This window comes from Candoia aspera, chromosome 7 (assembly GCF_035149785.1).
Source record: "Candoia aspera isolate rCanAsp1 chromosome 7, rCanAsp1.hap2, whole genome shotgun sequence".
In the NCBI taxonomy this organism is placed as follows: Eukaryota; Metazoa; Chordata; class Lepidosauria; order Squamata; family Boidae; genus Candoia; species Candoia aspera.
Window position 1 is genome coordinate 26,246,875 of NC_086159.1, and position 26,941 is coordinate 26,273,815.

A 26,941-nucleotide genomic window follows, 5' to 3' on the forward strand; every position below is an offset into this window, starting at 1 on the left:
CCAAGAATTGCTGATAATTAAAAATGTTTGTATTTTTATTGGTACTTTTCCTGTCTGTTTTCATGTAGTGCTGTTCACTGCAAAAAATGATTCTGTCTTATTTCAGGGCAACGTTATTTTTACCAGAAGAAATTTTAGGGTAGACTTCACATGATAATTTTTGCCACTGGCAATATTAAACTGGATTGTTACACTGCGGCCAAGGTTACACAAGTTGATTCACGTACCGAACTAAGATATGGCTCATTTAACTTCTTTTTCTTTTTCTTTTAATAAGGCAGAATGGGCAGGGTTCATGTGACATGCATGAACAAGTATAAATTAGGATCAAATAGAATTATCCATTCAGTCATATCCGACCCTTGGCGATAAATTAGGTTACACTAAGCTAAAACCAAACAAATCACCTTGGGCTTGTGTGGTGTGTAAACTAGATCATGGACATGTTGAAGAGTTGCTCTGAGTTTATTATGAATAAGACTATCCCAACCAGTGTGGTTGTTGGACAGTGTTTTGAATATAATAAGGGGTTTTCTGCACCTGTGCTTAACTCACTACATAAATGTGCCTTGGCAATTTTTTTCCTGCTGTGTTCCTGTGACCTTGCCTTCACCATAACACCAGCCCATGAATGAGAAAAACTTAAATCATTCTTAGCTGCACATCACCAACTGACGGTTTCCCTCCCCATTCTAGTTCCAACAGCATTCAAGCATTCAAGGACAGCCTTAAGGTATGGACTATCTGTTTGGCTTTATCACCCATTACTTTGGAGAGAAGTCAGCAGACTACAATGATCTAAAATAGATGCAAGAAAGGGATAAGTAGGGGGAGCGGCAAATGTTATTCCAGTTCTGTTTTCCGCTAATTCAAGCTCAGCAGTGGGGAAAGGCCCAAGGAATGATAACAGCTAGGGCTAATCGGATATTGCCCGGCCATGGGAGCAAAGTGTTACAGAGTAGTTTCTAGACCAGTGTTTCTCAACCTTGGCAACTTTAAGCTGTGTGGACTTCAACTCCCAGAATTCCCCAGCCAGCAATGGAGTTGAAGTCCACACAGCTTAAGGTTGCCAAGGTTGAGAAACACTGGTCTAGACAGAGACCTAGGCTAAGGTGTTGCTGGTTCGGTGAACTCTACGAATTGCAGCCAATGTGTTTAGTTTACAGTTCAGCTGATGATGCACGCCTACGCAACTGAGTTGATTCTGTAAATTTGAATGCCATATTATGAATTCTGGTCTAGTTAACCCTGTGTTCATCAACCGTAGAGAGGAAAGGTGTGGGGGGCTGGATTTGGAACAAAAGGAAAATAGATACCATTTTGGGATATAAGCCTCTTTTTGGGGATCTGATGCAGGCAGTGGTATCTGTGGCCTGTAAGAATGCAATGCTTCATATCTCCACCAAAGTCCTACCTACACTGGTGTTTCTCACAGCTCAGGAAAATGAAGGTTGTATGTATTAGAGCAAACTGAATGTCACAAACAGATGGTTTGCTGATCAGAATTAATGTCTCTATTTTCATTTGTGAAATCAGGGGTGTGGGTAGCACAGAAGATAGGCTAAACAGAATGGGTGATTTTAAAAAAATCCCATGAAGGACAATATCATGGTTGGTTGTATTTGAAATATAGTAGAGCCACAATATAGATTGCTGAACGTGTTTCTGTACTGCCATTTGAAGAAGAGCTAACAGTCTTTAAGTCTGCTGTTTCAGGTGGAAGACCATATTAACATGTACAAGTGAGACCTTGCATTCCCAAAGATTACTAAAAATACATTCAGCAATATCTACTTCTGGGCACTGTTGTTTTTAGTCAGAAACCAGATATTTTGAATCCTGGTAAGAAATTAAATATGTTTATTTTCTGTCTTACCAACCACACACTTATTATTACTGAAATATAATTTTGATATGGTTTTCAATGAGGAGTGTAAAAACTATATGTGTCTTGATTTATCTTCTGGGATCTTTTCTGAGTTCTAGATTCTTTCCAACCACAAATGAGCTCTTTTGCTTTCACAAAAAAAGCCCATTGTTTGAATAGTGCTGACTAATCTTCCTGGAGGGGGGTCCCAAGCCATGTGCCTGTTTCTAATTCTGCTGTGTCAGGGTACATCTTGTTTGTTTTGCCACATTGCTGAGTAAAGGTTTCAATCTCTATTTTTGCTGAGTCACAGATGAGTGTTTTTTTCCTGTTAGCTGTTCTGAGATTGCAGCTTTTTGAGTTGGCTCACATCCCGGTTGGGAAAACAGCTCTCCGGATGATCTGAAAACAATTTTCTTCTAAGCAATAGTTGTCCAGTTCCTTTAACAGTTTCTGGCCCAGCTAACAACTAGCCCAGGGAAAAAGAAATACAGTTGTAACACACTTAAAAAAGACTATGCCCAACTATATGTTACAGAAGGGTCCTTTTCTTTGGTTTCGTTTTTCTTCAGTTTGATTTTTGCTTTGTATTGTTTTGCCATTTTGCAATTCATTCTCTGTGGAAAGAAAATAATATTTTTAAAGAAAAAAATCTTGCCATGGTGGTAAGCATATAACAGGCAACTATTGCAAACCAACAAAAATAGTTACCATTTCTTTGAAGCAGACTGTGAACTGGTATAGAAAAATGCCTACAAATTTATGAAAGAAAGTTATAGATTTGGGGGTGGGATGTTGGTATTACTTATTAGATTATTAAGTCCTTGCCAAACAGTACAGTTCATTCATTCCCAACCTGGTTGCTTCTAGAAAGATTGGGTGAAAATCCAACAAGGCTGAGAGAATGCAATATTTCATGCATTTAATGAAGTGTACCTAATCATGAAATTTTGTGCTAATAAAATAGCCATCACTTCATGTTTATTTCATTGAGTTGGTGGCTTGCAGAGAAAGTGTCATTATATCAATGTTTGCTTTTGTTTGAGTAGTTCCTGAAAAATGGGAACACTTTCAAAAATAAAAAGAAATGTCAGGTGGAGATATAAACATATATGGACTGGTACACATCTGCTTGATTCTGTAATATGCATGTCAGTAATTTTATTTGTTAAGCAGGGAGGGGGCTCTTTTGACATTTAGTGTATGTTCATTGATAGGTTCTTTGGCCTGTAATTTGCAATCTCCCATACAGAGATTAATCATGTATTAATCTTTGTGACTAGCAAGAGGAAGTATATAATATGCACACAGTGCTATCTGAAATGGGCAAAGCTAAGATACTATCCATCTAGTCTTCCTTAACTGGGTTAGAGATGATAGGTGTGGCAATCATCCCATACTGAGGATGCAAAGTGGAGAGCCATTGCTTTATCACTGGATTATTATACAAGATACACATCTGATATACAGAAATTACATCATACCATAAATTAAGATGTGTATGATTTGTATTTTCTTTTCCTAAATCAGTAATGATCACATAGAAAGGGCTAAAACTGGTGGGTTTTCAGGTGTAATTCAAGGTGCTGTCTATCACCTATAAAGCCCTTCATGAGATTTATCAGATTTTCCCAAATCAGGATTGTACATTCATTTTGGAACAAAGAGCAAATTGAACAGAAAGAAGTTTGTTCTAATTTCCATTTTCATTTACTCTGAAATTAATAAAGCTACTAAGGTCCAAATACGAATTATTATACATGTTTATTCAGTTCATTACCTTATTTGATATTATCAGCTGGATTTATCTGAGATGACCTTCACAATAGTGACTATTTCTTATGAGCTAGAATTCTGTTTTTCCCAGGAGAAAAATTGTAGTCAGCAAAGTGAGTAGCAATGACACTTTTTTTCCACCATTTTTTCCTACACTGACCAGAAGATTTGGGGCTTTTGGGAAACAGTATGACAACCTCAAGGAAGTGGCCATAACATCTGTTTTGCTGCCACTAGGCAGAAGTAAAATATAAGAAAAAAAGACAGTAAAACAAACAAATGAGAGTAGAAGGATGAATGAAATATCCATTAATGATATGAAAAGAAACGTGATTTTAGCAAGTGAAAAATAAACAAACTGAGCCTTTAAGAGCAAAGCCAAGTAGAAATCCAAAATAAAAAAAAGTTATGTACTTCCCTCTTTTGAATTAAATCCACACAAGGCTTTTTATTGTTCCATTTCCCTACTTGAATCATGGTACCTCAGGGTGTGTGAAAGGGAGGTGGGAAGCAGCAGGTTTAAACTATCATGGAGAGTAACTGCAACTTCCTCCTAACAAAATTTTATTTTATTTTATTCTATTTGTTTATTTTTATTTTTATATTATATTTTATTTTATTTAAAGATTTGTATGGCCACTCATCTTAAACAACTCTCAAAATGCAGCAACTGTTCACTCTGGCTTAATTCTAGTTTGCAATAAATATTCTTCTCCAGCTGTGCCACGTTGTACATCTAAGAGACTTGAGCCAAGTGAAAGTATAGCATCCACATTAAACTGTGTGAAGAAGGGAAAGAGATTTACTGCTGGGTTCTATCCAGGAAGCTTGATAGAGTAGTAAGAGAAAATTACAAGTATATCTTGTTCTCCCTGTTCATTATCTTACATATGTGCTGAGTTACTTCTCATTTATTACAGAAGTTCTAAAGAAACTCAGGATATTTTCACATTGCCTTTGGTTCGACTCCCCAATCTCTCAAAAACAGTCTGAAGATGATCCTTGATTACCCTTAAGCCTACATACCTTAAAGGTTGAGAGGAAGGACAAAAATCACCACTCTGTTCTGAGCTCCCCTGGATCCTGCAGTGGCAAAAATCCCACCACTCCTGCTCAGCTCAAAAAGAAAAGAAAATGCCTCCTACCCATGTCCTTCATGTTGCTTTTCTTTCTCTCTCATGTACAAAAAAATCTCAGATATTTCCATGAGGGGAAGCTAAAAAAGGCATCAAGTTAGCTCTTTGCTTGAAAGGCCTGAAGCCCAGGAGGTGAGGCAGGCCCCCACTCTCCCAGCCTTCCGGAAAGGGGTGAAGACCTGGCTGTGCCATCTCACGTGGGGCGTGAGGAGGGGTAACCAATCGTGGGGGTGGTTAGCACCCTGAAGATGGTCCTGTAAATTAAGAACTTTTTAACAACTATACCTTGGATTATTTTTTTGTTTAAGAATATTGTTTTACTGTATTTTGATGATTATTTGTTCTTCTTTTATTGTAAACCACCCAGTTGTTCTTTGAGTGAGATGGGCAGTTACTAAATTTGAAAAATAAATAAATAAATAAAAACTGAGAGACAGATGCAGCAGGAGTTTCTGCATGTGCCAAGACACAGCATATCATTCCTTTTACTGTGGTTTCAGATACACCAGAAACAAAGTGTTTCAGCTGCTGAACATAGCCAATACTAAGATATCAAAGAGCAATGGAGCCATTTTCAAACTGGCACAGTCTTAAAATGAAAGGGCACTTATTATCCTGAAGAACAAAGTCTATTTCTCTTCAGACCACAATGCTGGTGATGGTTTTCTGGACTGCTCATGTGGCTTCTATCTCATTTCTTCATATTATGAATCACTGGGTAAGGGTGTGTATTTCAGCAGCGCACAATCCAATTCTATTGTGTATTTCTGTCACACCTGAATAATTAACCTCACTTAAATCAATATTAGCATAATGTGATAATGTAATTAGAATCAAGTTCATCCAGCATTTTGTAAGTGCTTTTGCTGAGATGGCTGTTTCAGAATACAGCCCGCTGCTAGGTAAGAATCAGCAGAAGTTAAAGGAGACACAGCCTTATTTACAAGGTTACAGTATTTGCCATCCCTGGAATCCTTAAAACAGCTTTTCCCAATCCAGGAAAAACTCCCATCACTTGCTGGTCAGCTATGAAAGCTGCTGTTGTCCAGAACATCTGAAAGGTATCAGAGGTTAGGAAAGTTTTGTTTTATTTATTTTTCAAATTTTGCCACTGCCCATCTCCCCCCAGAAGAGGGACTCTGGGCGGTTTAAAATAAAGCTGTCCTTAAAACATTCTACACTCCTTCCCATGTCCTTGATGCTCCTGATCCCACATGTGATGCTAAAATGAGCTTTGTCTATCAGTCTGACTTTGCTTAGTAAGAGAGTTCCAAGCCAATGACTTAGTGAAAGGTTTGCACTTTGCATTCTTATGCACTGTGACCCAAGAAGAATCATGTGTACCTTCCTATCTAATGTGCAGTGTGTGTGTGTGTTTCTGAATCATGTCCACGAAGCCTATAATATTGGTTAATGCCAAAGATAATAATGAAATGGTACACAGGCTAAAGGACAGCAATGCATTGAGAAAAAAGGATTAGGAAGCTTAACTAATATGCAGAGCTGACATGAAAGCTTGCTGATGTGCAAGCCCAGAGTCAAAACCATATCTTCCCTTTCTGTTGTTGTTGTTTATTTGTTCAGTCACTTCCGACTCTTCGTGACCTCATGGACCAGCCCATGCCAGAGCTTCCTGTCGGTCGTCAACAACCCCAGCTCCCCCAGGGATGAGTCCGTCACCTCTAGAATATCATCCATCCATCTTGCCCTTGGTCGGCCCCTCTTCCTTTTGCCCTCCGCTTTCCCTTTCTGTAATATCAGACAAAGACTGTAAAGACCCAGCCTTTTATATCTTGATCTAACTACAGATTGATTTATTTGTAAACACTATCTGTTATTTTATCAAATACTTTTATTTCCAGGAATATATTGTTTTCTGTTGGATTTGCTGTTTTATAATTGTGCATTGCTTGTATGTTTCTAATATCATGGAGAAAGCAAGTATCCAGTATGCAGTTGCCAGTAATAAGTTTCTGCTCTGCTTTGCCGATCCAGGACATAAGATTTGTCCGTTGTCATGAAGCATTGTCATGAAAAGCATTGATTTTCAGTACAAAATGCTGTACAGATGCTTCTTTAGAATTGCTCTTCTCTGTTGTATCTGGTTCTCTTTTCTTGTCTACATCAAATCTGTAACAAACAACATTTTATGGAGTCGATCTGACTACAGAGAGTTAAATAACTGCCACTTTGTCCCCACAGAAGTATCAATATGCTTGTGGCGGCAGCATCTAGCTGATCTTGTCTGGGCTGGGAAAGTTGCTAAGCAGAGATGGGACTGAATAATACTTGAATGAGAGACTATCAGGCAATGTCAGGGCTTTAGGCTAAATAGGAAACTGAAATGCACCTTAGAAGTAAACAGTGGCAAACCATCTCTGTACTGTTGCCAAGAAATTTTCAGAAGTTGAAGAATACTTAATTTAAAGTAAACTGTACAATCAAAATAACTTGTGAAATTAAATCTGCTCTCTTCTTAACTGTTAGATTTGTTCATGGATTGATCCTCCTTCTTGGTGTTATCTTCTCTTTCCCTAGCTATGGCACTCTGTAGCTTTCACAAAGCAATTACTAGCTCCCCACCCCACCGTGACCCCAAGCAGTTTCTCTTTGTTGTGAGCATTACAGTGTACACTCTGAGTCAGTATTTCCTTCCGAGGTTGTATAGAACATTTTGCTGTGTCACTGTTGGAGGTTTCCTGACAATGAAGTCTCTGTTTTTGCTGAGTAATGCGTGCATCTTTCTCTAGCTTCTGGCATTGTTCCTTACCAACAACTGGAAGAGAGGTGGCCATTCCTGGTAGGAACTTAAGCATGACTTTCATGTCACATTCATGTGCTAAATAACCCGCAATGCGAATTTTCAGATGCTATGTAAGTGCTAATGGAGAATGTCTAATCTTGTAGCAGTGTGAAAGTTAAGAAAAGAGTGATTTTAGGAGATCAAAAGGTTATAGATTAGAGGGGCTTCTAAATGAAAAATACTCTATAACAATAACAAAGAGAATCCTGTTGTGGGGTGCAGATTTCCCCAGCCTAGAGCACAGCAGATCAGCCAGCAGGAGAGGAGGTTGTTTCTGCTTCTGTGCCAATAACACTAATAAAAGTAAGTTATCGTTTCTCCCTTTTTCCAGCCTTCAAAGGTGATTGCCCTTGCCAATACTGCCAAAATGGCATGACCCACGTATACAAAGGAGAGGTTTCATCAGTTGCGGGGAATTCCAAGATTTCTGAAATGCAAAACATTTTATAAAACATTGAATGGAGGCTTAGTATGTTGACCAAGCACAGAATTGGAGGGGGGGGGGAGGCCAAAACTTGAATGGAAATTTTTGAACATAATTTATTTGATTGTGTAGGTGTTTATTCAGCATTGCCATTTTATAAACATGACAGTATGACTGAGAAGTGCTTCTTCCTCTTGAGCCTCTGGCATCACCTTGATTTACCATGGGAGGTGGCTGTACCCAGCATCCAACTGGAAGTGTTTCATAGTATCAGAAAAAAAAAAAAAAGACAGAGATAAGATATAGAGCTACATGGGATGGAAAAGAGCAATTATTTTCCCTTCTTTTTCTTTTCTTTTTTCTTCCCCTTGTTTAATTAAACAAATAAGTGCCAAAAATGATTTTCTGGGAAATAGTTATTTTGTGACTAGGCCATGGGTACCATAGTAGCCATTTTGTGGACAGGTAAATCCCAATCATGACAGCCATTTGGAGAAAACTTAGTGATCCAAAAACACAAAAATATCTTATCCATGTCCCAAAGATCATCTTGACAGTATAAATTGGTCTTAAACTCTGATATATGTGGAGTCTTTATAACATCACAGACTTACGCTACAGTCTCTTATAATGCTGCTTTTCTGACCTATTCATTGAACTAGTGAAACCACTATGATACCAAAGGATTTGAGGAGGAGGAGGAGGAGGAGGAGGAGGAGGAAAAGAAGGAGAAGGAGAAGGAGAAGAAGAAGAAGAAGAAGGAGAAGAAGATTAGATAGATGATAGCAACAGGATACCTTAGATGACAAGATGCGTTTTCTGAGGCAGCTTTGGTTCCTAAAACTGCCCAGTGGATGATTCTAATGGTCTGTGGGGAGAATTGTCACTTAGAGATTTCTCATTCCTTTCCTTTCTTAGAGTGGACTTTCTCCAGAATCCCTGGCTACAAGGCCCACATAGTACACATCAAAAGGGACAATTAACAGTCATCATCCTCTATGGGGCCTCACTATATCATCACACAAGAAGAAGACTCCTCCGTCTGGTAAGGTAAAGGTAAAGGTTTCCCTTGACATTAAGTCCAGTCGTATCCGACTCTAGGGGGCGGTGCTCATCTCTGTTTCAAAGCCGAAGGGCCGGCGTTTGTCCATAGACATTTCCATGGTCATGTGGCCAGCATGACTAAACAGAACGCTGTTACCTGCCCGCCGAAGCGGTACCTATTAATCTACTCACATTGGCATGTTTTCGAACTGCTAGGTTGGCAGGAGCTGGGACTAGCAATGGGACCTCACCCCATCATGCAGATTTGAACCGCCGACCTTCCGATCGGCAAGCTCAGCAGCTCAGTGGTTTAACCCGCAGCGCCACCGCATCCCTCAGTCTGGTAGATAGTACTAAAACTGTGACCTCTCTCTTTATGGTTATAAAATTGTTTTATGTTACATGTCAGAATAAATACAGTGATGATGTAACCAGATAGGGGAAACAAAAGAGTGGAAGCCATTTGTCATGATGATCTGGAACAATTAGGCTAGTTGAAGAAAAGTGACATTTTGAAGAAGCTAGGCTGAGTCAGGTGATGTGTCAGCACAAGTAGGTCCTCTTTCCTGGGCTCCATATGTCTGCCTCTCAAGCTAAAACAAATGACAATGGACACCTTCTACTGACCATTTTCTACTTTTCAACACCCAAGGACCTCAGCATTCCCACTGGAATTGCTGCAGTAAAATCAGTCATAGGAACATTTTTCTGTTTCTTCATGGGTAATTGTTGGGTGCCACCTGCCAGGATGGGGGACAGAGCCAAAACCTGACAGTCACCCACTATTCATTGTTTTTGGACTGCTTTTTTTTATGATATTTCCTTTTCTTCCCCAACCAGAAGGCTGACAAAAGAGAAAAAGCTCATTTTTGCCAGAAGTCAGAGCTGGTCACTTGCAAAGGATTTTGAGGGCTGCAGATTGCCCTACCCTGCCACAAATAAACAGGTTTATCTTAGTATTCCATTAATAGAACTATTGATTTCTGCCTTGACCTTGCAATTTATTTACCTGCCCAGAGTATTCCAATGAAAATGCCACATAGATAAGAGTGGCTCCACACATAATACAAAAGAAGGATTGCAAGTTATTTTTCCCTCTTGTTGACTACAGTGGGGAGAAATTTATCCTACGAGAAGCTTGCGCAGTCTGAGAACATATGGTGGGGGAATGAGGAGGATTTGGTTCTAGCAGAACCACACTCATCCTTGGATTTCCCATGTGCATCTGACCAAATCCTACCAGCAGATCTATAGTGGCAGAACTTTGTGCCAGCAGGCTTGGAGAATCCCCAGCAACATGAGTTTCCCACTGCTACATGTATATCAAAGCACTTCAGCTGCCAGGAAGATTATCCCCTCATCAAGGAGCAAAAATATGATATACATTGCATGCCTCTTTTGAATTCCTTTTATATCCAGGTTATGTATAAAAACAAATGCTACCACTAATATTGGAAAAGAGGAGTTGGTTGGCTCTGTGGAATGAAATGGTTAATCAGACTGGGCAAAATGCCCAGCATTCTTTACAGAGAAGTTTCTCGACTTCCTGTTGTGCTTAGTTGTCAGTAAAGCCACATCGGGTGACTTTACCTCCCCACTCCCTACTCAGGGGAGGAAAAAAAAGGAAAGGGCTGAGCTTCTCTAGTGATGGGGAGTGGCAAAAAAAGTGTACATGTTGCAAGAGAACTGTATGCTTTCTGAGGTCAGATGTTTTCTGGCTGAGCACGTGATCTCACAGTAAGAATATAAAGAGAAAAATGAAGGAGAAGGGCTGCTTAACTCAAGAGCCTTTCAGCCTCAGGAAAGAAGGAAGCAAAAGGCCAACAGAAAGGCGAAAGAAGGGATAGCAAATAACAGAAAAAGGGAAGAATGGCCCAGCACACTGAAGGGTAAGTGTGGGTTTTAAGACATTCATAGAAATTCAATGCGTACTTTTCTCAATTCACAGATGTTCTACATTAGGGTTGTCAGTATTTCTTTCGATATTTTGCCTCTGTGATTCCTGAGGAGAAATCTTTGTATGATTAAATAGATTGTAATCCACCAGTCTGATTCCATTCTAAATGTTAGCCTGATGTGTGATCTGATATCACATTTCCAAAACTCTTTTTTGTCTAAAGAAATCTAACTTTGCTTCTGAACAGTATCTTGTCTTTGAAGAATGGAGAGGTCCTTTCATTGCTCTCTAGAAAGGATGCTTATCTTTTTTTCTTCTTCTCTGCTTTCCTACAGATTGCCAACTTAACTTCTGTGCAAAAGGACTAATGAGAAATTCCTTAACCCTGATTCTACCCTAACCCACTCCCTTTCTTTCATATCCTCAATAGAAAGTTTCAGGACCTTTCAGAAGCCCTGAAGGAAAGCACCAAAGATGTTCATGAAGAGGCAGAAAACACAGAATTCATGAAGATTTTCCAGAAAGGGCAGGTGTCGCTTCATGAATTTAAGGTACATGTTTTCTGATTTTGGAGGAGATTGGGGTAGATTGCAAATTAAGCTGTAGGTGCAGTATAATGTAACTGTGTGTACAGGAAAATTGTACCAGTTTATCTTAGACACAGATTAACTCAGATTACTTTAGAACCCCAAATCCTTCAAGGCTCTAGCCTTCCCCAGGAAGCATAAAGAGCCATGTATGCAAAAGAGTGTGGAGATTTGTATGAGAAGAAAACTGAAAGAAAAAAAATTCAGTTCTCTTACTGAAAATTAAATCCAGGATGAGTATGTGTTGAAATACACATTATTTAATAACTTTAGTGGTACAGCCACTTCTGTCAACTACTACTTTGCATCTGACTTGTATTTATGGATCTTAGTGTTTTAATAAAATATAAAAAAAAATAAAATAGAGACACCAGCCTAAAGTCATCCCTCTTCTGACTTTGACCCTCTTCTCCTTAACTGTGATAGAACTAAGTGATTTTATGTACATTTCATTTCCATTGATTCCACTGTAACTGATTTAAGCAGATGCTTTATTTTTCCCTAAGTATAAACAAGGCTGGTATACCAGTCTTAAATACATTTATTCAGAAATAATTTTCAGCAGAACTAATTCCTCAGTACACTTAGAAGAGTAATGTTGGTTATAGTTAAAGCACAACCCAGATATTGGGCTCAGGATATTCCTGAGATGTACATGCATTTTGCTTGAGAAGAGGAAACTCATTAGAATATGCAACTTTCTATATAAGAGCCCCCCTTTGGGGGAGATGGGCAGTGACAGAAATTTGAAATATAAATAAACAAACAAACAAACTTTATAAAAGGTTGAAAATATAGGAATTCTGCAAATAGAATAAGCTACATGAACACATTAACAAAAAGAAAACAATCAAGGAAAAATTACCCCATGATCAGGGGAAAAACCTGACAGACAAGTCTACTGTGCTAGTAAATATTGTTGTTCTGATACTAGAAAAACTTTACACCATAGCAACCCTATAATGTATATTCCTCAAGGAGTCACATATTATACATTTTTGTTATATTTGCATATTATATTTAAAGTGAACTGATAAACTCCTAAAGAAAAAAGAAGGGAAACTGGTAGAGTAAATCATACTATATGGCTTTGTGTTGGGATTGCGGTATAGAAGATGGAAGGACACAATTCCCTGGTTCATTTTTGGATGTGAACATATTATGCATTTTAGCAGGGTGCCACATCTGTTCGTGCCAGGTGACCAAAGTACTGCCTAAATAGCTGAGTATTCATCTTCCAGTAGAACCTGTTAGAAATAATCATTAGGTGTAAGTACTTAATGGATAATGGAATGCTGCGAAGCAGGAACACAATTAATCAAATCAACTGGGGAAAAAAAACATGGCAGTACCATAGTACTAAAGTAAAATGAATGTGATGGCAGTACTAACAAAATTCTTGGAGACTAAACTCAATTGACCAAAATGCATCTAGCAAATAAATGCTTAGTACTTTTTCACCTTTCATCTTCAGATTCTTTTTCTTTGCTGATTGGCTGATATCTAGTCCACTCAACTGAGTGAGAGGAAAGAATAAACAAGACACATTATAACCATCTAAATCATTCAAAACCCCATTATTATCTGGAGAAAATAGAAATGAGATTCAATGTGTGTCTATGCATGTGTAACATTAGGTCTAAATTTTATTTGATGCAGTATGTTATGATGGGATCTCTTCATTTTTTTAGGCTTAAGATACATAATGAGAAAGCAAATAGAATCAGGACAACAACACATTCCATTTTCCCCAACTGAAATTTTCTCCCAAAGTTGCTGATTACCAGTTAATAAGGTGGGGAAGTTACAGTGATTCACTACAGATATTTGCCATTTCCACCCAGAAGGATTAATAGTAAATCAGAAAGGAAGAATTATTAAATATCTTCTTCCCCAGTGTAGCTGATCTGGGTCAACTCTTATCCCTACATTGTTGTCTTCTCCGCCTTCAACATGCACCAACACTGCATATCTTGATATATAAAGTTAAATCTTGAGAACTAAAAAGAACCTTGGGTTGAATTCCACATAATCAACTGTATGGTATATGAATTTTAAAACTGCTTTCTCTTAGAGGTTCCAGAAAAAATAGCAATATATTAAATTGTGTATTAAAATAATCTCCTAAAGCTGACAGAGATTCACTACCCCTTTTAAAACTACTGATGAAGCAGCAACTTCAGCCACAATATTTCTCAGTTCTCCCTTTCCCTAATTCTCACCTAGCTGTGGGTAGGCAATTGTTTGATACCTAGCAGCTATTGCAACCTACCCCAAAGGAGAAATCTTCAAGTTGTTAGACTATTACTTTTTTTATCTTCAGCCAAGCCAAGCAGCTATGCAGGTTGGGAATTGTAGGAGTTGAACCCTGACATTTGGGGAGTGATCCCAGTGGCTATAGCTGTTCTACTGTTTTAGGATGATCAGCATTTCATGCTGCTTTTGAGAAGTAAGCAACTCACAATATAAAAACAAAAGACAGTAAGAAATAATAAAATAAAATAAAATAAAAAGAAATGCAACAGAGGAAATTACAGATTAGCAATCTGGACACTAACCTCAACACAGATTCAACCGATTTCTGACTTCAGATTTAGAAGTTTCATCCATTAATCTGCATAATACCACAAGGTCCACCAAGTATGAAATAGTGGCATCAAGGTGGAGCTAAATGGAAAATGCTAGTACAAGGGGCATCAACACTAGAATAGAACATGGATTCTAACAGCTAAATTAGAGGGGAGAGCTTTTCAATGTTGATACTCTCAATTAGGAGTAAAATAAATCCTTCTGCAAATCCTGATCCACCTTCTTCCTACCTTCTGCTATTGCATTTCCATTTCACTGAGAAATTTGCAAGACAACTACCTTCTCCAACTTGTACTTTCCAGATGAGTATAACAAACTTTCCCAACTTCATACTGTCATGCTGGGTTTAGATTATAGAGCTGGAGACACGTGCATCTGGAGAGCACAAAGCTGATGAAGGCTGAGTTATGACAGTCCTGTTAAGAAAAATACGTATCACTAAAGGAAAAAATGAGGGCCCTTTCCTACACATACTGTACTTGATGCTCTACTTGGTAGTACATATGGCATTACTGAGAAAATTTTTATCATACTAAGTGCTCATGAGTGTACACTGAGAAGGCAGATGCTTCTAAAATGTGTGGGACAAAGCTCTAATACACTATATTGTTCTAAGTATGCATTCTGTTGTAGTCTGAAAGTATCATACTGTAGTGTTAGTTGATGGAAGACTTGTACATAAATAAATGGAAGACCTGTACATCAACAAATACATGTGAACTCCTTGGGAAATTCTAACAACTATGATCGGCAAACTCACAATCTACACTCTCTGATATCTTTGTTCCACCCATGCCTCTCGCATGAGTATCTTCAAGCCACATAACAAGAATACAAAACCTAGGGTGGAAAATGGAAATAGCTAAAAGAGTGCTAAAATTTAGCAAAACTAGAGGCCAAACCAAGACTCCAGGAAATTGCTATGTGGACATGCCAATAGCTCCAGGGTCTACATTGGGACTGGATGACAATCTTGCAGCCAACTTCCTTCCCTGATTTGTATATTTCAGCCATTTTCTAGTACTCATTTCAGTGAAAACATTCCTATAGCCTCCAAATATTGTTGTGAAATTGTTGTGAAACTAGCTGTTTTACCACATCTAAACAAATATTTTCCTCGAACTTGGTTAATATTTAAAAAATATCTAGTTTTGTTTTTCTGACCAAATGTAGAATAGAAAGTATTTATCAAAAAATGTAAAGTGGCAGTGGAAAAATAACACTTGTTTTTTCTAAAATAAAAAGTTTCTGTGAATTTTAAAAATTGCGCTGTATCCAGTGGCAACTTTGCACTATAGGAAAATAATGTTTGTATAAACCAGCACCCTAGTTTGTCTCTGATCTGTCTTATCCACTGTAGCATCCTAAGCTCTCCCAAAGTTAATGGGGGGAGTCTTTGGAGCAGTAGGAATATGACATGGAAAGCCACAATGGATAATGAAGATCACTGGAAACTTTTTTCAGTAGCTCAAGGCGTTATTAGCTACAACCCACTGATTTTATCAGTAACGTTATCAGTGTATGTTGAGTCCTTTTCAGTGCTGAAATCTGTTAGTACACATGCAGTTTTGGGAAATCAATTATATTTCTTGCACAATGTCTATAATTGGGTACCAAATGGTTAATAAGTGAAGACCAATAAAATTTGGTACGTACAGTGTCCCACATCTTTTCCTTACATCAGTGAGGCAACCCTACTGCATTCAAACTATTTAAGGAAGCTTTTGAAACCTAAATACAACTAGATAAGTGGATTCCAATATAAAATGCCACAACTGAACCTTCCAAATGACATGACATGATTGAACACAATTTGTAGACCATTGAATAAAACTAGCAGACATCAAATGCTACCAAAACTGAACTGGTTCATAGGAACCTTTTCCACCTATAATTGGAATCCAAAAATCATGGGCAAATTATAACCACTATGGCTATTTTTTTATAGAAAGGTGAATCTAAATAGCAAACTGAATATACTATAACAATTATGTATGACTGAAGGGAGATTTTGGAACTCACGTTTTCTTTTCCTCACTGTTCTTTTTTTAGCTGTATTTGGCTTCTCTGTATTACATCTATGTGGCCCTGGAGGAAGAGTCTGAACGGAATAAGGACAACCCAGTCTACACTCCTGTTTATTTCCCCAATGAATTGAATCGCACAGCTGCACTGGAAGAAGACCTGGAATATTTCTATGGTTCTGCATGGAAGAAGGACATCCAGTGTCATGAGGCAACTCAGAAATATGTGGATAGGCTACATCATGTAGGCCAGTATGAACCTGAACTTTTAGTGGCCCATGCTTATACCCGATACTTGGGAGATCTGTCTGGTGGCCAGATTCTGAAGAAGATTGCCCAGAAATCACTCAGTCTGCCCAATACTGGAAAAGGACTGTCCTTCTTCAATTTCTCTGGAATCACCAACATTAGCAAATTCAAACAGCTTTATAGAGCTCGGATGAACAGCATCCCCATGGATTCTGCTACTAAAGAGAGAATCGTTGAAGAGGCCAGAAAATCTTTTCTGTTGAATATTGAAGTGAGTAATTAGTCACCTATATTTTGTTCTCACAAGCCCAAGAAATGAGTAATTTTAAGAAGTACATTGACCATGACAATTCTCCTACTTAAACATTAATTGCTGTTGTATTTGGGGTATTTTATTTCTCAAATTTTTGCTACCGCCCATCTTGTGACAGAATGCTGGAAAGCGTTTGGCCCAAGAGATCAGAAAAATCACACACCAGGCATTTCTATAAAAATAAATGAATTTACAGAAAGCACAAAAATGTATTTTACAAGCTGTGCATTCATACACGCACTCAGAGAGCACAGGGAAGAGAGGCTGTGTGTAGAAAGGAGGAAACTGAAACTAAAACAAGTCCAGGCAAGGTTCCTCCCCCAGGCAATGCAGCTTTTAACACCCAAATTGAGGACAATTAAATTCGACCTCTTCACCCTGCCGATACTTAAGGAAGTACTCAATTACCATGGTGACATTAATTTCTGTAGCAGAAAACAATATACCAACACATCTCCCCCCCAAGAGGGATTGTGAGCGGTTTACAACAAGTTAATCAATTAAACATTAAAAACAGTAATCATAAATAGTACAAAAATATAGTACAATACAATATAAAACTATTGAATATTGAAATATTTATTTAATTTTTTAATCCCACCTTTTATTATTTTTATTTTTTGAAATAAAATAACTGAAATATCACCTTCTTTATCAGCAGGGGAACAATCAATAACAACAGGGTGAATGATGCTTTGATTTTCACAGATCTTTTCCTTAGGCTTAATAATGAACAAAAACATAATAAAAAACTAAAAATGATCATGATGCTGGAGTTGGGTATGGCAGAAATAAGTTTGTTGCATCTTAAAAGCTTAAGATGCTTTTAAAATGCTTTTATAATTAACCCTAACCCTCCCAAAAAATCAAACAAACTGATCTATTTGAATCAAACAGTCCAAATAATAATAGCTAATTACCATATTACCATGTTCTTAAAATGCTGTGGCAGGTCCCCTGAAAACTAATTTGGTTAATTTGTTCCAAGTGAGGAACTCCCCTTTTGAAAATAAAGATGGAGGTATTAAAATCTATCAAAAATGGTTGTTTCTTGAGATCTGTGGGTAGGCAATTGTTTGATTACCTTCTCTCTTCATTTAACTTCAGCCTGGTTTCTTTCCCTATATTTATATACCATTTTATATCAATTGAAAATTACTAAGATACTATCAGACTAGTATACTTCAAAAAATATTGCATTATTAAGATACTATCAGACTATTAACAGTATCTTAACTATTAAGTCTGATAGTATCTTGCATTATTAAGATACTATCAGACTATCATACTTCAAAGAATATTGCAGAAAAGGACAAAGAAGCTACAGCAGCTCCACTGAGAAAAAGCTGCAGTGTATGTGCCTCTTTATCTCAGAAGGAAAAGTTGAATAGAGGAAACCATGGTACAGGAGGTAGGCCTCTCATGTTAATACTAGAATCTTGGGTCAGCCAATGAAGGGGAAATTTGGAAGATCCAAGACAGATTTTAAAAAATACACCCCCATATTACATATTGTTAACTGTTGAATTCATTTCTGTAAGGTGTGGTGACGGCCATTAACCTGGACATCTTTAAAAGGGGATTAGGAAAATCGATGGAGGGAAAGTCTATTATTCATTATGGCTATACGTTATCTCCAGTAATAGAGGCACTTAGCAGTACAGAATTTAAAATTAAATGTGTATATAATTGATTGATGGTCTCATGGTCCAATACTTTTCCCAAACTGATGAAAGTTCAAATCCCACTGTACAAATGAAATATTATTTATTTGGTTAGGAGACATGAGTTGGAGCCCTCTTTCTTTCTCTTCTCCATGTTACTGGTATTGCAAAGACATTTGCTTTACCTCCAGATGGATAGAGACATATCCACATGAAAGACCAAATTTTCATCTTTGTCTAGGCACTAGATTTGTAGTGTTTTGTATTCATAATGTAAAGCAGATGGCCATGGCTGAACATATTAAATATTCATGTTCTATGTTGCTTCCCATATTAAAAGACCTACTGAAATAGGAGGACTGGAAGATAAGAAGACTTTCTAAATTTCTTAAAATGAGTCTTGCAAAATCTGAATCCATGAACGGAGAAAGAGAATACTTCTCAGCAATTAATCTATTCTGTGATTAATTTTTTCTCAGGTGTTTCAGGAGTTGCAAAGTTTGGTGAATCAAGGCAGGCTTATGCAGGACAATCACCTTGAGAACTCCAAATCAGATTTTCACACAACACGAAACAACAGAACACAGAGTAAGAAATTATTTTAACTTTCAGATTGCTCTTGAAATTGCAATGAGAAGAATAATGATTCCTTCATTTTCACTATTTTTTGTAATTTTTTTTCTTGTTGATCATTATCATGGATGTATCCACAGCAGGATGATTGAAAAATCAGTATATATTGTAAAAATATGCCATCTTGGAGTTATTTTCACAGCTCCCATCTCCACCCACCCTTCCCATATGCATCTTAAGTATCTAAGTTTGGTAATGATTGAGCATTATGTTGGCTGTATGTTAAACATGGATCAATTTCAATTAGGAATATGATAAACAGATAGAAAATTAATTTACAGTTGTACTATAAGTTAAGAAAGATGATTATCAAAGAACATTTTACCATGCATGTCCAAAAATAATCCACATGGAGGAAAACAACAGGGGCATCATGATGTCCTTATGTAAATGACACAACTTGTCAGATGCCATGATGCAATTGAATAATTTCACCATTTCTGTGATGATGTCACGATGCACATATTATCATGTTGATACTATTGTGGCTTGTTATGGACACTATTGTTGAACAGATTTATGCTCATATACAGAGTGCATAACTGTAAGACTACATTTATCTTTTCACAGATATTCTTGCTTACTAGTTGTGTATTCCTTCCTCCCCCTGCCCGCCCCACAAAAAGTAATTCATTTGAAAGCTACAACCACCAAATAGTTACCTACCATGCAATTTAAATCCACACAATTGTAATATAATATCATCGTATTGCTCATTTATTTTGCAGAGTTATTATGCTCTACTTTGCAGAGCTACTATGCTCCATACTATGTCAGGGTATTTAGTGATGCTCTGACGGTGCCTAGAACATTACTTAATGATCTAGAATTACAATCTTTCAAACTGGTTTTCATTCTGAACAACTTCTGTTTTCTTAATACAGATCCCAAGGGAAGCGACAAAGCACAGATGAAGCATACAGGCATACTGCCGGGCACCCCACTCTTGCGTTGGACTCTCGCTCTTTCCCTCTTAGCAACAACAGTTGTTGTGGGCTTGTATGCCATATGAACAGAAAGGAACTTAAGCACTTTTAGTACTATTTGCCTACTCCTGAACTAATACACGTTTTTTTAGTTGAGGATGACAGATTTAGACTGTCTCTCAGACTGGAAGAGCTGAGCCTGGCTATTTCTCTAGTTCTAGGTATTATTGTTACCAACAGTTGTTTGAAGATGTTTGTGTCAAAAACATTTCTCTAAAGACCCTGAAGTGCCACTGTATGGCATGCCTTTAAACCAGTAAGAAGCCATAATAACTTGCCATCTGGGATATGTGAGGAATAAATCATGCTGTGATATTTTGTCCAGTGTTTATTTTGTATGCAGTATAAGTTGTATTGCTTGTTTGTCCTAAAACACAATAGAGTGCTCAAACTATGGCTTTATGCAACACACTTCTATTACTTTAAAACATAGATGTGCCTTAGCAATGAACTTTCAGAAACAGAATAATATACTCTAGTACTTGTACTTTGTCTTTATAAGTTATATGTACTTTCATTAAAGCTCCTTTTGAGTTGACTCAACTGTGTACTTTTTTGTGTTTATCAGATTGTTTGAAGGGTGTTTGCCTTTCCCTGCTGACTTACATAACTGATACTAGGTAGAAGTTGACTGACCAATGCTCTGTCATAAAGCTAATTTATCCCTGTGTAGGCAAGATAATTAAATCATTCAGTACCACAACTATTATAAAATCCTTTAAAAGTCAATATTGAAAACGCCTATATAGGAAAGACACAACATGTGATCCCTATAAAAGCTGTTTATGCTTTTAGAGACCAATAGTACATGCCTATCAAAGATTTATTGCCCCAATGTCCTTGGCTATCTCATGAAGTGTTACTTTATCAAATTTTAGACAGGTTCAGGAAAAATTGCATTTTGTTCTGGTTTAAGTCTAGAATATATTTACACAGAAAAATACAATAAAGTTTAAAATACACCAGGTAGGAGCAATTGCTCAGGTATCAAGAACTATATTACTAATATATAGAGAGTTAGAGTTAACCCACAAGAATATTTTTATTTCCTAGAAATAACACTGACATTACTAAAGTCTCACATAGATAACCATACTGATCTCTTCTAGGTTAATTACAAATCAGCATCCTATTCATGCTCACATCCATTAAAAATGATTAAAAGGTCCTCTATGGACACAAACATGCAGGGTACAGACATGGAATACTAGTCTTTAATTCTTAACTCCTTTAGCTATTGAGTAGTACTCTTGATTTCAGTGAGTTTATATATTTAAAATAATGGATTTCAGTATCAAATGCTAATCTTAATTCCCATCCTTAAAGGATGGGAAAACTAATTCAAGATTATATTATTTATTATATTTATATCACACCTTTCATTAAATTGGACTTGTAATGGATTGTTCTCCAGGTAGGATAATCATCTGCAAAGTAGAACCCATGGCCATTCCTACCAATCCTCATAAGGGTTCTGCATATCCTACATTAATTCTAGCCTCATAGCTCCTTGTCAGCCCCCCCAGGTAAACCAGACAGGAAACACAAGATGAACTAATTCTACTTTATTGTAAGGCTACATTAACAGAATCTTGCAAGTCTGAAGGTGCAGATCTCTTGCCCTCCCTATTTACCACCTGAGTGGTTAGGGTGGGTTCTTCCTAAGTTTCTTCCTTTGACTGTTACTCTGGCATGGACTCTTTTCTCATTTATCTGACCATTTCCTAGGCACCATCTCTTCTCCCTGTCTTCCAAGGTCACCCTCACATTCCATCACATTCCTCGACAGAGTCATTGGCTTCAAGCATCACAATTATCTGTCTATTGGATTTATATACTGCCTTTCATTCAAAAGCTCAAGGCAGTGTACAGAGGGCTCCCTCATCCTATTTTTCCCACACAGTAACAACCCTAGGCTAAGAAAGAGTGATTTGACCAAAGTAGCCTCCATGGCTACAAACCTGGTGTCCCCAGTCATAGTCCAACACTTTGGCAACTGCACTGCACTAGCCATACAGGTAGCCCTTGCTTAGTGACCATAATTGGACTGACAACTTCACTGCCAAGTGACATGGATGCTAAGCGAGATATCATGTCATCAGGACTTGTGATTTTACTGCCAGTTTCTCCACTGACTCTGCTTGTTGGAAGCTAGTTGTGACTGTGGGACACTATAATGTCATAAATGTGAGGACTGGTCATAAAGTTACTTTTCAGCACCACTGTAATTTCAAATAGTTGCTAAACAGGGCAGTTGTTAAGCAAGGTCTACCAGTACTTGTTTGATTAAATCAAATTGGTCAAGCTCATGCAAAACAGTCATCAATTTATACAATCATAATGGCTGGTTTTACAGAACACAGCAAACCAAAACTACACAAACAACCAAACGTGATTGCACAAACCCTGTTAATGTTTCCTAGGAAATCAGAACACTTACTTAGCAATGAAAGTATTCCAAGGTTGTTATGTTATGCAGACAATTAAAAACTCATACAGCAAGACCAAGAAAATGCTTTGCAATCTTTTAATGGAATTTTCCAATGTAAAATCCATGGAGTTCTACAGAGGTTCACATGCCATTATCCTCCACTTGCTACTCTCCTTTTCTTTCCCACCCCATCTTTTTAACTTCCATAGAGTGTGTCAAGGTGGAAAAGAAGAGCTGCATGGCCATTTATATTTATCTATTTATTTCAAGATTTATAAGGCCACCCAACTCAGACAGTGTGACTCTAGCCAATGTACAACATAAATACACAATAAAGAAAAAACAAAAACCATCAACAAAACAAGCAGGATTCATTTTTTATTTATATATATATGTGGTGGTAAGGATTGAAATTTACACTATAAGAGAATTTTTATAAAATGACGTTGTTGTTTATTCGTTTAGTTGCTTCCGACTCTTCGTGACTTCATGGACCAGCCCATGCCAGAGCTTCCTGTTGGTCATCAACACCCCCAGCTCCCGCAGGGACGGGTCCGTCACCTCTAGAATATCATCCATCCACCTTGACCTTGGTCGGCCCCTCTTCCTTTTGCCTTCAACGTCTTCTCCAGGGTGTCCTGCCTTCTCATTATGTGGCCAAAGTATTTCAGTTTTGCCTTTAATATCATTCCCTCAAGTGAGCAGTCTGGCTTAATTTCCTGGAGTATGGACTGGTTTGATCTTCTTGCAGTCCAAGGCACTCTCAGAATTTTCCTCCAACACCACAGTTCAAAAGCATCGATCTTCCTTCTCTCAGCCTTCCTTATGGTCCAGCTCTCGCAGCCATATGTTACTACGGGGAATACCATTGCTTTAACTATGCGGACCTTTGTTGTCAGTGTGATGTCTCTGCTCTTAACTATTTTATCAAGATTTGTCATTGCTCTTCTCCCAAGGATTAAGCGTCTTCTGATTTCCTGACTGCAGTCAGCATCTGCAGTAATCTTCGCACCTAGAAATACAAAGACTTTCACTGCTTCTACATTTTCTCCCTCTATTTGCTAGTTATCAATCAAGCTGGTTGCCATAATCTTGGTTTTTTTCAGGTTTAGCTGCAAACCAGCTTTTGCACTTTCTTCTTTCACCTTCATCATAAAGCTCCTCAGTTCCTCTTCGCTTTCAGCCATCAAAGTGGTATCATCTGCATATCTGAGATTGTTAATATTTCCTCCAGCGATTTTAACTCCAGCCTTGGATTCCTCAAGCCCAGCATGTCGCATGATGTGTTCTGCATACAAGTTGAATAGGTAGGGTGAGAGTATACAGCCCTGCCGTACTCCTTTCCCAATCTTAAACCAGTCTGTTGTTCCATGGTCTGTTCTTACTGTTGCTACTTGGTCGTTATACAGATTCTTCAGGAGGCATACAAGATGACTTGGTATCCCCATACCACTAAGAACTTGCCACAATTTGTTATGGTCCACACAGTCAAAGGCTTTAGAATAGTCAATAAAACAGAAATAGATGTTTTTCTGAAACTTCCTGGCTTTTTCCATTATCCAGCGGATATTGGCAATTTGGTCCCTAGTTCCTCTGCCGTTTCTAAACCCAGCTTGTACATCTGGCAATTCTCGCTCCATGAATTGCTGAAGTCTACCTTGCAAGATCTTGAGCATTACCTTACTGGCATGTGAAATGAGTGCCACTGTTCGATAGTTTGAACATTCTTTAGTGTTTCCCTTTTTTGGTATGGGGATATAAGTTGATTTTTTCCAGTCTGATGGCCATTCTTGTGTTTTCCAAATTTGCTGGCATATAGCATGCATTACCTTGACAGCATCATCTTGCAAGATTTTGAACAGTTCAGCTGGGATGCCGTCGTCTCCTGCTGCCTTGTTATTAGCAATGCTTCTTAAGGCCCACTCAACCTCACTCTTCAGGATGTCTGGCTCTAGCTCACTGACCACACCGTCAAAGCTATCCCCGATATTGTTATCCTTCCTATACAGGTCTTCTGTATATTCTTGCCACCTTTTCTTGATCTCTTCTTCTTCTGTTAGGTCCTTGCCATCTTTGTTTTTGATCATACCCATTTTTGCCTGGAATTTACCTCCGATGTTTCTAATTTTCTGGAAGAAGTCTCTTGTCCTTCCTATTCTATTGTCTTCTTCCACTTCCGCGCATTGCTTGTTTAAAAATAATTCCTTAGCTCTTCTGGGTAACCTCTGGAATTTTGAATTTAATTGGGCATATCTCCCCCTATCACTGTTGCCTTTTGCTTTCCTTCTTTCTTGGGCTACTTCTAGTGTCTCAGCAGACAGCCATTTTGCCTTCTTGGTTTTCTCTTTCTTTGGGATGCATTTTGTTGCCGCCTCCTGAACAATGTTGTGAACTTCTGTCCATAGTTCTTCCGGGACCCTATCTACTAAGTCCAGTCCCTTAAATCTATTCTTCACCTCCACTGCATATTCCTTAGGAATATTAGTGAGCTCATATATAGCTGATCTGTGGGTCTTCCCTAATCTCTTTAGTCTGATCCTAAATTGTGCAAAAAGAAGTTTGTGATCTGAACTACAGTCAGCTCTAGGTCTTGTTTTTACCGACTGTATAGATGTCCGCCACCTTTGGCTGCAAAGGATGTAGTCAATCTGGTTTTGGTGTTGTCCATCTGGTGAAGTCCATGTATAAAGCCATCTCTTAGGTTGTTGGAAGAGAGTGTTCGTTATGCAAAGTGAGTTGTCTTGGCAAAATTCTATCAGCCTATGTCCTGCTTTGTTTAGTTCTCCCAGGCCATGCTTACCTGTAATTCTAGGTGTCATCTGACTGCCCACCTTAGCATTCCAGTCTCCTGTGATGAAAACAACATCTCTTTTAGGCATGTTGTCCAGTAGGTGCTGCAGATCCTCATAGAACTGCTGTACTTCAGCTTCTTCAGCATCTGTGGTTGGGGCGTATATTTGGATCATTGTGATGTTAGATGGCTTGCCCTGAATTCGAATTGAGATCATTCTATCGTTTTTTGGATTGTATCCAAGCACTGCTTTAGCCACTTTACTATTAATTATGAAGGCTACTCCATTTCTTCTGTGGTTCTCTTGTCCACAGTAGTAGATCTGGTGGTCATTTGATGTGAAGTGGCCCATTCCAGTCCATTTCAGTTCACTGATGCCCAAAATGTCTATCTTTAATCTTGACATAAAATGAGGTACCATTGGTATATGTCACCAGAGAAATTGTCTAGAATGTATAAAGGTACTTCAAATACATATTGGAAATGTGAACAACAAGAAGGGACATTTTATCATGTTTGGTGGACATATAAACAAGCTAGAAAATTTTGGATTCAAATACATACACTGATTCAGATTTTAAAGATCAATATACAATTGAGACCAGAGGTTTTTCTTTTGGGACTGATGGTCAAACAGTTGGAAAAAAGTCATGGAACTTTGTTTTTGTATGATAACACAGTGAGCTTATTGTAAGGGCAAAGATGGAAAGATTCAGCACCAGAGGAATGGATAGTGAAGATGATGGAATTCACTGAGATGGCCAAATTGACTTCTTTGATTAGAGAAAAGACAGTATCTACGTTTATTGCTGTCTGGAAACCCCTTATGGACTTTTTGCAGTAAACAGAAAAAAATGAACTTATGATTTATGGTTTTGATGATCAGACAGGATAGATTATAGGAAGAAGAGAGTCAAGAGGTAACTTTGGAGAAAGAGGTAAATTTATAATTGTACTTATAACTGCTGTAAAGAAGATCGGAAACCACTTCTTTGTATGTTTTCTTTCTTTTCTATTTTTTTATCTTTTTTCCTTTCTTGCACTTTTAGCTTTCTCTTTTATTTTCTTCTTCTTTACTTTATATTAGTTTGTATTAGTTTTTATCTTTTTAAAAAACTTTTAATAAAATTATTTTAAAAAAGTAAAACCAACACTCACGATTGCTTGATGGGATTTTAATATTGTATTTTTCAACATAAGCTGGCAAATAATTTTGATTTCGCGGACCCCTGTGACGGTCTTGGAGTGGACGACCACACTTTAAAAACACTGGCCGAATATATGCGTAACAGGCAGATACATCTCTCCAATTCTGCTTTCCATCTTTTCCGCTCCCCCCCCTACCCACGCACCCACCCATATTTTGCTTTAGGACAGTGGCAAAACAAAACCAACAGATACCTCTTCTCACACCTTCTATGTTGGAAAAGTAAAGTTTTATTTGCAGGACTACTTTCTTACACAGCTATCAAGAGCAACAAGTCCACACGGCAACGCGACGATAACCTTCGCAAAACACTAACCGAACCGACCCCTCCCATTTCCGCCCACAGCCGCCATTTTAAGCCTTCCTCCCCTCTGTCACTCCAAGCAAGAAGTTTGGCGCCAAAAAAACCTCTAGCGGACGGCTGACCAATTCCATAAAGGAAAAGTTGGTAAAGAGGCGGGCCCTCATTTGCGTCGCCTCCAATCGCTTTCGGCGTTTGCTGCCGCCATTCTCTCGCGCC

General features: G+C 38.1%; 1 protein-coding gene across 1 annotated transcript; it reads left to right on the forward strand.

Moving 5' to 3' along the window:
- Nucleotides 1-10,742: 10,742 nt before the first annotated feature.
- On the forward strand, nucleotides 10,743-20,530 carry HMOX1 (heme oxygenase 1). Its single transcript, XM_063308437.1, has 5 exons — nucleotides 10,743-10,939; nucleotides 11,378-11,498; nucleotides 16,176-16,667; nucleotides 18,853-18,961; nucleotides 19,891-20,530. The coding sequence occupies exons 1-5, from the start codon at nucleotides 10,920-10,922 to the stop codon at nucleotides 20,016-20,018; spliced, it is 870 nt and encodes a 289-aa protein (XP_063164507.1). The 5' UTR covers nucleotides 10,743-10,919; the 3' UTR covers nucleotides 20,019-20,530.
- The last annotated feature ends 6,411 nt before the right edge of the window (nucleotides 20,531-26,941 follow it).

Excerpts from the sequence above, each read along its gene's own strand:
- HMOX1 (XM_063308437.1), top strand. The coding sequence starts at position 10,920 with ATGGCCCAGCACACTGAAGG. Across the intron at positions 11,499-16,175 it reads TGTCGCTTCATGAATTTAAG|CTGTATTTGGCTTCTCTGTA; the intron begins GTACATGTTTTC and ends TTCTTTTTTTAG. Across the intron at positions 16,668-18,852 it reads CTTTTCTGTTGAATATTGAA|GTGTTTCAGGAGTTGCAAAG; the intron begins GTGAGTAATTAG and ends ATTTTTTCTCAG.